This window comes from Mixophyes fleayi, chromosome 11 (genome assembly GCF_038048845.1).
Source record: "Mixophyes fleayi isolate aMixFle1 chromosome 11, aMixFle1.hap1, whole genome shotgun sequence".
In the NCBI taxonomy this organism is placed as follows: domain Eukaryota; kingdom Metazoa; phylum Chordata; class Amphibia; order Anura; family Limnodynastidae; genus Mixophyes; species Mixophyes fleayi.
In genome coordinates this window covers 40,556,192-40,569,757 of record NC_134412.1, presented here as the reverse complement: position 1 = coordinate 40,569,757, position 13,566 = coordinate 40,556,192, and the positions used below count along the sequence as shown (strand labels likewise).

At 38.8% G+C, this 13,566-nt stretch overlaps 1 protein-coding gene across 3 annotated transcripts in view; it reads left to right on the top strand.

Annotated features, from left to right (window-relative positions):
- LOC142107933 (germ cell-specific gene 1-like protein) overlaps positions 1 to 13,201 on the top strand; it is a 100,202-nt gene extending 87,001 nt beyond the window's left edge. For 2 of the 3 annotated variants that reach the window (XM_075191599.1, XM_075191600.1), the window contains exons 2-6: positions 1,669 to 2,450; positions 3,159 to 3,206; positions 6,521 to 6,673; positions 9,642 to 9,753; positions 12,800 to 13,201. In XM_075191599.1, the coding sequence (XP_075047700.1) occupies positions 2,126 to 2,450; positions 3,159 to 3,206; positions 6,521 to 6,673; positions 9,642 to 9,753; positions 12,800 to 13,130 (969 nt within the window). In that variant the 5' untranslated portion in view covers positions 1,669 to 2,125 and the 3' untranslated portion in view covers positions 13,131 to 13,201. The remainder of the gene's footprint in view (positions 1 to 1,668; positions 2,451 to 3,158; positions 3,207 to 6,520; positions 6,674 to 9,641; positions 9,754 to 12,799) is intronic. The other variant, XM_075191601.1, reaches the window with a different exon arrangement.
- The last annotated feature ends 365 nt before the right edge of the window (positions 13,202 to 13,566 follow it).

The window sequence follows — 13,566 nt, the reverse complement described above, 5'->3', positions numbered from 1 at the left end:
TCTCCAAAACAGCAGGTCTTGTGGGGTGTTCCTGGTATTCAGTGGTAAGTACCTCCAAAAGTGGTCAATCAATTTCAGTTCTCTGCTGTTCAACCACATGCATTTTTTCTGCATTACTAATATTTACCTCCATTCAGTCCCCCTAATAATGTCAATACAATAATTACTTACTCACTTTTTATTCATCTGATATGTAAGGGGGAATTCAATTGCCGGTGATGTGGCGCACCTCTATGGGATGCGAGGAAATATGAGCGGAGATTTCGGAGTCATTTCTGCCGCAAGTATCTCACGGACGTTGCAGATACACTTTGCTGCTAATTTTATCCCCACGCATATACTGTAGTACTATTCTGTAACAGTTCAATCTGGTGACAGAAGAATGTATTGCATGGCATTTCAATATTACACTTCATAAAACACACTTGACATGATGCATTTTGTTTCCTTAAATTAGCCGGGGCATGTAAGCTTAACAAAATCACCTAGCATTAGCAGACAATTTAATACTTGTTATATCCATACATTCAATAATCACTCTTTGATGCTACTCTGGCAATTAGTCACAAGAATACCCCATTTCTTGATTAACAAACCTATTGATATTGTTCAAACCAATGCAACGTGTACACATTTCGATTTAGGAAAAGTTTGCTTAGCAATAGAACAAAACTCAGTGTTATAATCACATCTTCTACATACATGCACCGTATGTACATTGAAAGCAATGCAAAAGCTAAAAGTACTATATGAAGGTTTCAGAAGTTGACATTTTTCGGCTTCAGCACACAAGTATACAAAATAGACAGATAGAAATAATCAGCGGAAACAGACTTTGATGGACATAAACACCACTGTTGGCACTTGTGCTTTCAGCGTGAACAACCATGTTCCCAAGATCCGCCACTTGGCTGGCAGGTTCACACATCTCTTTTGTGGAACATCCATGTACGATTGTCTGAAAGATATGTCCCCTACAGGGAATAAAAAAGGGAGTTAAATTGAGCATGGTAGAAAGTGCTCCGATAGTGGACTCACAGCTACTTTGATCTAGAGGATAACCAGAGGAGTTCTAATGCAGAATAAACGCTTTCTCCTTTCTAGAACCTGAGCAGTTGCCAGCAGCTAAATGTCTTCATATTTCTACAATAACAAATTAATTAATCTTTCATATCTCCACCTTCCACTGTGTGCCCTCATTCCAACCATTCCACACTACCTGCTACAGCACAAAATTGGCAATCACCATTGGCTGCTTGAATTTTGGTGTCTGATAATGCTCTTTCCTTGCAGTAGCCACACACAGACCCCCCACAATCAGCTGAATCATTTATTCTGGTACCTTATCAATTGTTCCCGGCACTTTTTAAGTTGTAATCTCATTTGGGTAGGGTGATATCTTCTGTTTCTTGTCATTGTACATAATTTGTTTGTATTATGATTCCCTCAAATAAAGTGCTGGGTAGTATATCAGCATATAAATAAAGGATAAGTGTAATAACATTCAATCTATAATATAATAAAGTTGTTACCTATCTAAGATTTAATGGATATTATTAATAATAATAATAATAATAATAAAAAAAGAGAAATTGAACCCTAGTTATAAATAGGGTGTATTTCCACTTTAATACTGACACTGATGTATCATATGTGTATCTGTTTCAGAAAATCTACACTGACGGCAATCAAATGAAAGACAGCTATCAAAAAGCAGCCATCCATTTGTAACCTTGTCCAAAATGTCCATGGGGCTGAGTTTGGACTGCTATGTTTGTTTTACATTTAACATTGAGTTAAAATTCTAAAACTCTTATGTTCTTCAAATTTCACGCATTAATTTTTTTCTTGAGATATACAATCAGCAACATATGTATACAATTTTAAACCAATCTAAAATGTTCATTGTGAAAAATATACATGAGCACAATCTTACCAGCAGACTATTGATGTAAACACAAACAGGGAAAATGACCACGTCAAACAGTGAATAGACGATGGATTATAAAAACAATACAAATCCATAAAATTAAAAATCAATGTGATAAAATATGATAAATCAGTGGGAGCAAATCAATTCTGAAATATTCTGGATATACATTACAATTTGAATACTGCATTCATTATGAAATTAAGCAGAAGGAACAGATCATTACTTTCTGTGGTACTGAATCTAATGGCTCTGAGTTTCTCTGTGGCAGCTTTCTTTACAAGTTATTGGTGTGAGGGGACACACAAAGTGGTGAAGCCACCCTGTCTTTCAGCGGTAAAAAGCAAAAACTGCCAGGTGCTAACTTTAAACAGCACCACCACAAACACTGACTTAACTGACGTCAATGGAACAATGGATCAGAATGTGGTTCACTATAATTGGGAGACCGGGGACGACAAGTATTCCTTCAAGTACTTTCACACTGGCTTCTGGCTCTCCTGTGAAAAACACCAAGGGGGTAAGCAAAGGAGTGAGCAAAATGTTATGTTTTGGAAGGAGAAAGATTAGTGCAGTCTGTAAGACTGTGCCATGTGCAGTCACTCAACACCATCAATATTCTGCCAGCTAGCGCCTGAATAAGAAGAAAGCGTTGATTCCTGTTGATGTCAAATACACATTATTAATGCCAGTTGTGACAAAATGAGGATTTTAACCTATAACCAGACTCTTACTGTTCCCTCTAAGCTCTGCAGTTTGTAACTTAAATTATTAAATATCTTAAATAATTAAAAACTTGATCTAATGAGAATTTCACTGTGAATAGCTGAAATGAGAATGTCTAACTTGCTGTATCCCTGCACAATATACCTGTTCTTGCAAATTCAGTTTGTAGTTCTATTAGAACCAGAGCATACAATAGTAATTGACTAATGAAGTGTTAAATACAGCACCTTCAAATTTTGACTATAAAATAACTTAGAAGAAATGAAAATATTCTCATGTCTATAACATTACTTAATATTGTGTAAGGTAATCAATACAAATATCACTAAGTAAGTTGTAACCATGATTCCAAAACAAGAGAGGAGCAAATTAATAAAAAATGCTATCAACAGTGCTAGAAAAAAAATTTAGTCTAGTAAATTGCACACTAGAAATAATAATACCCATATAACAGAAGTAAACCGACTTGTATGCATTTAATTTTTTATGTATTTCGTTTTAGAAGAGGCATGTCGCAGCTTTATTGAATTATCCCCGGATTCTGAAAAAGGTACCCAGTGCAAGCTTCTGGAATTTGTAACTATGTAACCATGGCATGTTTATAGATGTTATTGGTTGGCTGGAAAATTTTAGCCCAGGGGGGATTATCCAACCCAGTGTGTGCCACCAGCAGAGAATGAGTGACCTGAATAACCTAGTTACTGAGGGGACATGCCTAGCACTGCTAATGCCAGCCACCACAGTCCACTTTAGGAATGGTGCAGGGGGCATATGCTACCCAGACCCCCAGCCCAGGCTTCCCCTGATATATATATATATTAATGGCATATAAACTGATAGTTCCTATAAAAAAAAACTTTGATCATGTGTTAGTAATGTTATGTTTAAGTCAAAATATAAACTTGTTTACAGATCAGATGCATATTTAACTTGAATAATATTAGGGTCAAGTCTACTGTCATCATATATCACAATTGATAATAATTGCAAATGCAGCGCTACAGACCTGTCTCTCTAAGAGATTGCATATAGAAATTGGGTAAAACCAAAAATCACGAATGGACTAATATATTAATTTATTACATGTAAATCATAACCACATGTATAAAATACCTATTAATGCTCATTCACGACATTAAGGTAGGAAGACACTAAGTATGAACTCAGTCACCGTGCACTGTGACAAAAAAACAAAATATAAAAAATAAATATAAAAAACGTTGCTCATGAGATGTAAATAAAAACCACAGTGCTACTAAATGGTATAGTTATGATAGCTGTCCTGGTGTAGCCAATATTGCAGTATACACTTCCAAGAGCTTTTGAGGTGACCTCCCCACAAAAACAATGCTGGTATTAGCGGTGGATAGCAATAAACACTGGAGAAATATCCCACTTTGATAGATGATGATGTCCTGATAGCTGTATATAGCTCTATCTGAGCATAGATAATATGAAGTCAGAGCTCCAAATGCCATTGTATTTTATGTTCCAAAAGTTCTACTCCATACCCCCAATGCTGAACAGTCCAAACGTGAGTAAATAAAGGTATTTGTACTCACTATCTCTGTCCGAAATGTATTGAGCCGCTCCACTCCCACCTTCAGAAGTAGCTCCGGCGGAGATCTCTCTCTTAGATCGTATTGGATGAACAATGATAATGGAATTGCAAATCCTACCTGGAGCGGGTCTGTGACTCACAAACACCTTAGGTATATTGGTCCAACTAAAGCAAATATTCGCTAGATATTCCCTCTGAGGAAGTTACATTTCGTAATGAAACGCGTTAGGGATACTGAGCCAACTTTCCTATTTTTGCTTATCATCGTTTTTGTTTTTAGTTGCAGGCTAATATTGTCGATTTTGTGTATTTGCACATGGAGATATATTTCCTATCCCAATTGGTCTTATCAAGAGAGTGCCTGTTACCTTCTTCCTCCTAACCCCGGTGTACAGCTGGAATCGATCATCAGAAACTGTGTGCGGTGTCCGACATTACTCGGCTGGGAACCACGAATACGCTAGGTTTGGAAAATCGGCTAATCGCCCGCACATATTCAAGTTTTTGCTTTAGTTGGACCAATATACCTAAGGTGTTTGTGAGTCACAGACCCGCTCCAGGTAGGATTTGCAATTCCATTATCATTGTTTATCCAATACGATCTAAGAGAGAGATCTCCGCCGGAGCTACTACTGAAGGTGGGAGTGGAGCGGCTCACTACATTTCGGACAGAGATAGTGAGTACAAATACCTTTATTTACTCACGTTTGGACTGTTCAGCATTGGGGGTATGGAGTAGAACTTTTGGAACATAAAATACGATGGCATTTGGAGCTCTGACTTCATATTATCTATGCTCAGATAGAGCTATATACAGTTATCAGGACATCATCATCTATCAAAGTGGGATATTTCTCCAATGTTTATTGCTATCCACCGCTAATACCAGCATTGTTTTTGTGGAGAGGTCACTTCAAAAGCTCTTGGAATATTATATTTCACAGTGTATACTGCAATATTGGCTACACCTGGACAGCTGTCATAACTATACCATTTAGTAGCGCTGTGGTTTTTATTTACATCTCATGAGCAACGTTTTTTATATTTATTTTTTATATTTTGATTTTTTGTCACAGTGCACAGTGACTGAGTTCATACTTAGGGCTAGATTTACTAAGCTGCGGGTTTGAAAAAGTGGGGATGTTGCCTATAGCAACCAATCAGATTCTAGCTTTCATTTATTTTGTACCGTCTACAAAATGACAGCTAGAATCTGATTGGTTGCTATAGGCAACAGCCCCACTTTTTCAAACCCGCTGCTTAGTAAATCTAGCCCTTAGTGTCTTCCTACCTTAATGTTGTGAATGAGCATTAATAGGTATTTTATACATGTGGTTATGATTTCCATGTAATAAATTTATATATTAGTCCATTCGTGATTTTTGGTTTTACCCAATTTCTATATGCAATCTCTTAGACAGACAGGTCTGTAGCGCTGCATTTGCAATTATTTTATTGTTAGTTTGTGGGTGGACGCAGCCATCGTTTTTTTGCAGCAGCTTGGCCTCTGTCTTATATGAATATTACTATTTCTCATTGGTACTGTGATCTTATATTTAATCCAGTATCTTAAGCTACATAGCAATTATATTATATTGGCGCCATATCAGGGTTTTTTTGTTTTTTATTGACAATTGATAATAAGAAGCACTGCAAGTCATTGTTATTTTTTTGTTCAACACACCGCTTGATATTAGCGTCTCTGAAGCACTAAGGCATAATGTTTCCAAAATCAGCTTCTTTTAATGCCTTCAAAGGACTGTTATAGCAAATTACTCTGAACTAGTGGCAGGAGCAATGTTATGGCTATACTCAATACATATGATTTGTATTCTCCTGCAGATAGCGGTGTTAAATATGCAGCAGAAAAATGTTTAAGTTGCAAAACGTATTCTTATCAGTTTCTTCTTTAGAGGGTCATGTAGTAGTTACACATTAACATCTGTCATAGTTTACACATCATTATATCTGGAAATTTCAGACTTGGAGGAATTGATATTTAATTAACCTTGAGGTTTTGCACAACAAATGTCATAGCTGTCACTATAAGCCATACCCCTTCTGTGGTAGGCTCATCCTGCCTACTTAATTACCTAACTATTCCTTTAAGATTTAAATTATCAGCTGATTGTGTTAATTCAAGTCAATCCAGGTATGAAATAATATGGGTAAAATTAGTATGTAAGCTCATTTCACTGCAAATGGCATTATATATGGGAAGGAGTATAAGGGATGAGAGTTCTGGATTTAACAGAGTACTAAGTTCTGTAAAATAATGAAATCCCTATTTCTGTATGTTACAGGTGTACTCTGGTTGTCAGTGATATCAGAGTTCCTATACATTATCCTGCTAAGCCTTGGTTTTCTGCTTATGTGCTTAGATTTTTTCTCCTCCAGTAACTTCATAGATGGCCTGAAAATCAATGCATTTGCTGCAATTATTACAGTCCTCTCAGGTAGGTAATTAATGTGTTTGTTTTGTAACAGGTAATTACATTATATTCAACACTATTAGTGTGATTATTGGAACACAGCAGTTATGGTATTTTCCAATACATACAGTATAATAGCAATACATTTTAAAGTCTGCTTTCAATGTATTATCATACAGTTCCTCATTTCAGAACATAGTGTACATATTTTATACAATTTCATAGTGGTATGTAAAAAAAAACAAGTGAACAATGAGTTACAAAATTAAAGAGTAATAATGAATATAATTTAAAGTAGAAAAGCCATCTAAACTGTGAATAATTGATATATATAATTACATTTAGGTGAAGCATGAAGGTAAAATACCATTTTCAGTCACCAATTGTGTGGATCTTTTAAAAAGTAAAAATTAAAAGAATATTATCTTGTTACTCCGTTACAGACAGCTGAAGACAGAGCCCAAATGTTTTGGACACTGCCCTATGTTTACCTGATACAGGACAAAAAGTTTAAAATATAAAAGTTGCAATTTTGGTTTTAGACTTGCTATGTTAAACTAAATGGTTGTTACAATCTTTTCTAATCTTTTTTTTCCCCTGTTTATGGCGATAGATAGATAAGGAAAGGATCCCTCTGTCTGTGACTTATAATGCACTATTTCTCTCACAGTAGTCAATCAAATTCTGGCAAAGGTTCTAGTAATTGGGTTAGATTCACTTCTTTCTCACATAATTCACCCAGGCCATATATGCTTTATACCTGCCAACCCAACATATTTGAACATCTATAGGATCAATTAGAACATACAGTGCTCACATAAGGATACATGTTGTAGGGTCTCAGGTCTCAATTCCTCGACTCCGACTCCGTTTCCCCAGTCTCTCCGTCTCATCCATGTGTCTGTCTGTCTTCCCCTCCCTTTAGATTGTTCGCTCCTTTGAGCAGGGCTCTCCTACCTTCTGTTTCCATCACTTTTAACTGCGCTCTCCAGCTACTCAGCTCACCTCCTCTCAGTCCCTCTGCCCTCTGTCTCCTCTCGCTTCTCTCCGCTCCCCTCAGTGACTCTCACTCAACCTGTCATCCGTGCCCACCCTCTTGGGCCATAGTTACCTGCCTGTACTCACTTTTCCCCTCCCTCCCTCCCTTTCATGCTGTGCCTGAGCCCCCAGAGTTATAGTGATTACTGTTACTTGTACTGTGCTGTTTCACCTTGTACTGTGCCATTGTTTGTCCTTGTACGGCGCTACGGATACATTGTGGCGCCCTATAAATAAAAATTAATAATAATAATTCAATGCAGTGGTCATACTCTAAGATCTCTCTAACTAAATTTGGCTTCAGAAATAATTTATAGTGCTGGATACACTTACTGTTACCCAGCCCACTGACCAGAGTCTGCACCATTGACTGTATATATGCCCCTTGCAGACAGACCAGAGGCACCCACCAGAGATATTCATTCTCTAACCCCCTAGTAGGCCATTGCTGCTGAACCCCTAGTCGCCACAATATGTACCAAACCTCTCATTATGGGATTGTGTAGAGGCTCTTTGTAGGAGAAGGTGGGCCTTTACGTTGATGAAATGATCATATTCTTACTTGTTTTGTATTGTATTTAATGGTTCCTTACAGTAACCCACAAAACTGGATAATACTCAGACCTTTCCATCAATTGGTCTAAGTAAAACATCTTTTATAATGAACCTGATAAGCACTGCTACCCTCCCTCAGTTCTTTTTTTGCAATGAGTATCCACTTTTACTTAGCTGGGTTGGTGGTCTCCCACAAACCCAAGACTTCCTCCCCCATAGTACAGCATCTCTGCTCAGGTTGCTAACTGATAAGGCTGCCACATGATTCATATTTCCTTGGTCGCTTACTGAAAAGGTCAACTTGTTCAAAATGTAATTCCTAAAATATTATATGTATTCCACCAATCCCTTATATATATATTACCCCAAACTACATCCATAAGCTGAATATATATTCTAATATAGTGAAAAAGAGGAGTGACACTTTGAATTTCGGCTTTGCAAAATCCTTGCCCTCCCAAACTACAAAGACTATTTCTCAGGTGCTTTCATACACTTGGACTGCTCCAACTACTAAACTTTCTTTTTAATCTTATGAGGTACTCAGACCCCTTAATTCCAGAGTATACCACTATATCATCATCATCATCATCATTTATTTATATGGCGCCACTAATTCCGCAGCGCTGTACAGAGAACTCACTCACATCAGTCCCCGCCCCATTGGGGCTCTACCCCTTACACTTCCTTGCGCCACAAGCTGCTTTTCTATGTCCGCAAGGCCATATTTTTAAGATGGATCAACCCAAGTCCATCTAATTTTGCACAATAGATGAAGTTTATTAATACCACACCAGGGGCGGATCTAGAAAAATGCTGTACCCGGGGCGATTTAGGGGGGGGGGGCGATTTAGGCCCCACCCCTTTCTAACATCTTAGGCTGCCGACGGCTGCACACTATGTGCAGGTCTGTCCAGCCGTGACAGGCAGGGACAGTGTGCTGCCCGGCTGCTCTGATTGTGTTTTAAACTGTGCAGCCGTCGGCAGCAAGTGTCTGCTAGGGGGGGCGACCCCCCCCTGGATCCGCCACTGTACCACACTAACCTATAATAAACTGAGTTTCAGGCAGAGGCTGCCCTGATACATTCAATAAGATATGGAAGAAGTGACTAGATTGCCCTCTATTGCTACTTATGCCCATCACAATGCCAACCCTGCTGTTTCTTGCTTACATGATTTGTCAAACATGTTGAACCACCAGAATTCATATGACCTTTGTTACATCCCATAGTTTTTGTTGTTTTTTTGTTATTCATTTTACTTTAAAACATATGGACTGTTATATTTGTCCTCTACTACTCAATAAAACGTTGTTGAATAAAAAAAAAACCCAGAAATACTAAAGTACAAATGTGTACATATTTATAGAAGATAACTAAACACATTCTTTATTTACTAGGACTACTTGGCATGGTAGCCCATATGATGTACATGACCGTTTTCCAGGTTACTGTAAACCTTGGCCCCAAGGACTGGAGACCACAGACATGGTATTATGGCTGGTCTTTTGGGTATGTAGTAACCAGGTGCTAAGATAGTGATATATAAAAGCACAATACATTGTTCTTTTAAAACAGTTCTGACTGGATTCTTTAATGTGTTCAACAGCAAATATCACTGCAAATATCCCCATTAGAAGGGATAACAGCATTACCAATTATTTGGTAATTATCAGGCAGCTGTCTTCAAAGATTGCAAGAAGGCAGCAGAGGTGAATGGGGCTGGTAAGCTAGTTAACAGATTGAAATGTTAAGTAATTTCAAATAATTGCACAACAGAAGAATGCAATGGAAAGTCGTGTAAGGTGTTAGTACTTACTCAATATGTGGGGGGAAAGTAAATGCATTTGCACAAAATTAAAAGTAGTAGCGTTGGGACATTCATGAGGAAGTAGTAGTTGGACACTTGAGAAAGGAGAGAAGGGAAGAGGTCAGGTAAAAGAGGTAGATTTTGGTGTCATTAGCTTAAAGGTGGTGTTGGAGACTGAAGAAGTTCATTAGTGAGGTAGAAACGGAAAAGGAGTGGTTGGAGTGGTGGTAGTCACTAACACGACTACCACACCACCAACAACTTACCTGACTTGAGAAGGGCAAAGCTGTCAATAACGAAAGAATGTTAAGACTGAAGCTTTCAAATCACTAGATGCCAGAATCGTGAGGAATGAAGAAGCCTGCACACAGAAAGTCACGTGACTTTCTGAGACTATACTATCATTAGGGGTCTTAAGAGAGTAATGCAGCGAGGCGCCGGATGTACAATATTTTATAACAAGCCTTCTATTTTCTACATTTGCTGCCTCTTTGCATTACTCCCTTAACACCCCTAATAATAGAATCGTCCCAGAAATTCATGTGACTTTCTGTGTGCCGGCTTCTTCATTCCTTGCAATTCTGGCAGCTAGTGATTTCAAACCATCAGTCTTAACATTCTTTCATGATTAACAGCTTTGCTCTTCTCAACTGGGATAAGTCGCTGTCAGCGTTGTGGTAGTCGGGGACACGTACCCAACCCTGTTTGAGAGGTAGGAAGCAAACCAAGAGAGAACTGTGCCACAAAGGCCAATGGTGTGAACAGTGTGTAGAAAGTGTGCAGATAGATCCAGAAGGATGAGCATTGAGTGAATAACTCTTAGGAGACAAACTGTTTGATCACTGGTGACATTACTGAGGGCAGTCTTGGTGGAGTGAAGGGGATGTAAACTAGATTGCAGAGGGACAAGGAGGGAGTGAGAGGCGAAAAGGCTGAAATTGTTACAGTCAGGCTGCTTGAGAAGTTTGGAGGCTAATGGGACTAGATAAATTGGTCAGTAGTTGAAGGGAGAGGATGGGTCAACATAAGTTTTTTTGGGAGGATAGGTGAGAGTGTGTTTAAAGACTGAAGGTAATATTCCAAAAAATAAGGAATACCTTAAAGAGGTGGGCTAGCTGTATGCAGGTAATAGCAGGGAAAGTGAGAGGTGATGTGGTCAAGGGAGCAGGTAGAGGGGGAGAAGATGACAGCAGAAGAGTGCAGACTTCATCCTAAGACATAGGTGGATGGGGGACAGATGGAAGGCTGGGTAGAAGGTAAATTATGCATAAAGCAGATGTCAGGATGAGATTTTTTAATGGATAGTGTCAATTTTAGAGGTGGTAAAGACAGACGCTGTAAAGAAGGAAGGGAGAATAGCAGAGAAGGATTTGAAGAAGGCAAAGAGGTGATGGGGATTGGATAACTGGATTCAAACAAGAGAGAGATTGTTTAGTGAAAAAGCTGTAAGAAGAAGGAATACATTTAAAGTAGAGGAAGTCATTGTTACAGTAAGATTTCTTCCAGCAATGCTCAGTGGTATGTGAGTACTTTTGCGTATAATCAATCTGTTATGAGTGCCACTGCTGGGGTTTAGAGTGCCAGAGGCTGTGAGCGGTGGCAGCAGCAGCCTTGTCTAGGGCTGAGGTGAGAATGTGATTTTAGAGGGAGAAAACTAGGAGTTGGGTGATAGGAGAGGTACAAGAGGTGGGGATAGGCTAAAGGAAAGAAGTGTGTGGCCAGGAAGGGTCAGTTGAACAACTCAGAGATAGAACAGAGACACAAGAAGATGAGATCAACGGATTAACCTTTGCAGTGGGTGAGAGAGGAAGATCACTGTGAGAGGTCAAAGTAAGAGAAATTTGGTGTCAATGTGGTTATCAATAGCAATATTGAAATCACCTATGATGGGGAAGGTAAGTCAGAGAATAGGATGTGAGTGACCCAGACACCAAAGTTATCAAGGAATCTGAAGACAGAACTGGGGGTATTATAGATGACTGCAACATGAAAGTGCATTGGAAAAGGACAGGGTGGACCTAGAAGGAAAAGGAGACAGAGTGCTCAGAAAGTGACCTGAAAGATGAAGCAGTAAAATGTGATGCCAACACCGTCACCTAATTTTGGTTCTGTCAAATCAGAGACATACGTAAGAAAGCTTGGGACATGCGGGGACAAAAGAGAAGAGTGGGGGCAGAAGATGGGGATAATATGGGGTCCAAGATTAGCAGATATGTCCCTTGCGGCCAGGACAAATACCAAGGAGGGGGATGACAAAGTGAGAGGAGGAATTATGGGTAAAAAGTTTATTGTGGCAAGAGTAGGTGGCTGAGTGGTGGGTAAAAGGGATAGAAAGTATCAAAAGAAGTGGTCTGGGGTGGCAGAAAGACAAATCAAAAGAAGCAGAGTACCTGAGCGGAGGGAAGGTGGAGAGAAGTAGGGGGGATGGTGAGAGTTTGGTTGAGCAGGATTTAATGAGGTACATACGAGAGTGAGGAGGAAAGGTATAGAGAAAGAAGCAGCGAGAGACAAAAGTTTAGGGGATACAAGGATTTTTAATATAGTTAGTATATCTTAAAACATTTACAACAACAGTTAGTCTAGGTCTCTAAAAATACTACTCATTTTTGCAGGGCTGTGCTAAAATTGTAATTCTAACTCCAAAAATTTCAATTAAATACAGCACTCTAAATAATTTCCACCCAAAAAACTATTTGTGTAAGTAAACTAAATTCCTGACAATTTTATTTGTTTTCTTGTCTCCAACAGTCTGGCCTGGCTATCCTTCACATTATGCATGTCTGCCTCAGTTCTCACTCTTAACACTTACACCAAAACAATCCTGGAATTTAAGTACCGTCGAAGGATCTTTGAAAAAAATGTACAAGAATGCAACCCTTTCTTAGACTCTGAGATGGTGCGATTCCTCTGGGAGAAGTACATCTTCTCTGTCAGTGGTTCTCTTGAAGACCCATTGAACTGGCACAAGGGATTTGGAAGCCCCAACTTTGTGGATATAGGCAGCATTACTGATCTGCAGGGTGCAGTGAAGGAGGAGGAACGAGGCATAGAAGTAGATGATGATGGGGAACAGTGTTAACACAAACACGAAATATGGTTCTAAAGCAAAATAAAAGCATATTCAAATATTCCATATTCTGTTTATTTGATTCAATAAAGTATATGGCTGCATTGTAATGAAAGTTCCAAATTTAGTTGGGGTATTCTGAACTAATCACATTGAGTAATCTAGTAATTGTCATGTCACATGTGTGGCTCATTTGTCTGAAGTGGCTAGACCACCCACACAGCTTGCTTCACACTAGCTCCCATTAAGGTCTGAATATGTCAACTTTCAGAAGTATACTTTCAATGTGTACTGGCTCTAAACAGATAACACCCCCCCAATCTAATTCTACAAGAGAGCACACTTGAGGGTCTGATAGCTAAAAGCATGTGGGAGACCCACATAACCAGTAGAGGAAGATTGTATGATATGATGATACCAATATTGAATGTTTTGGCTTAAAAGCTAT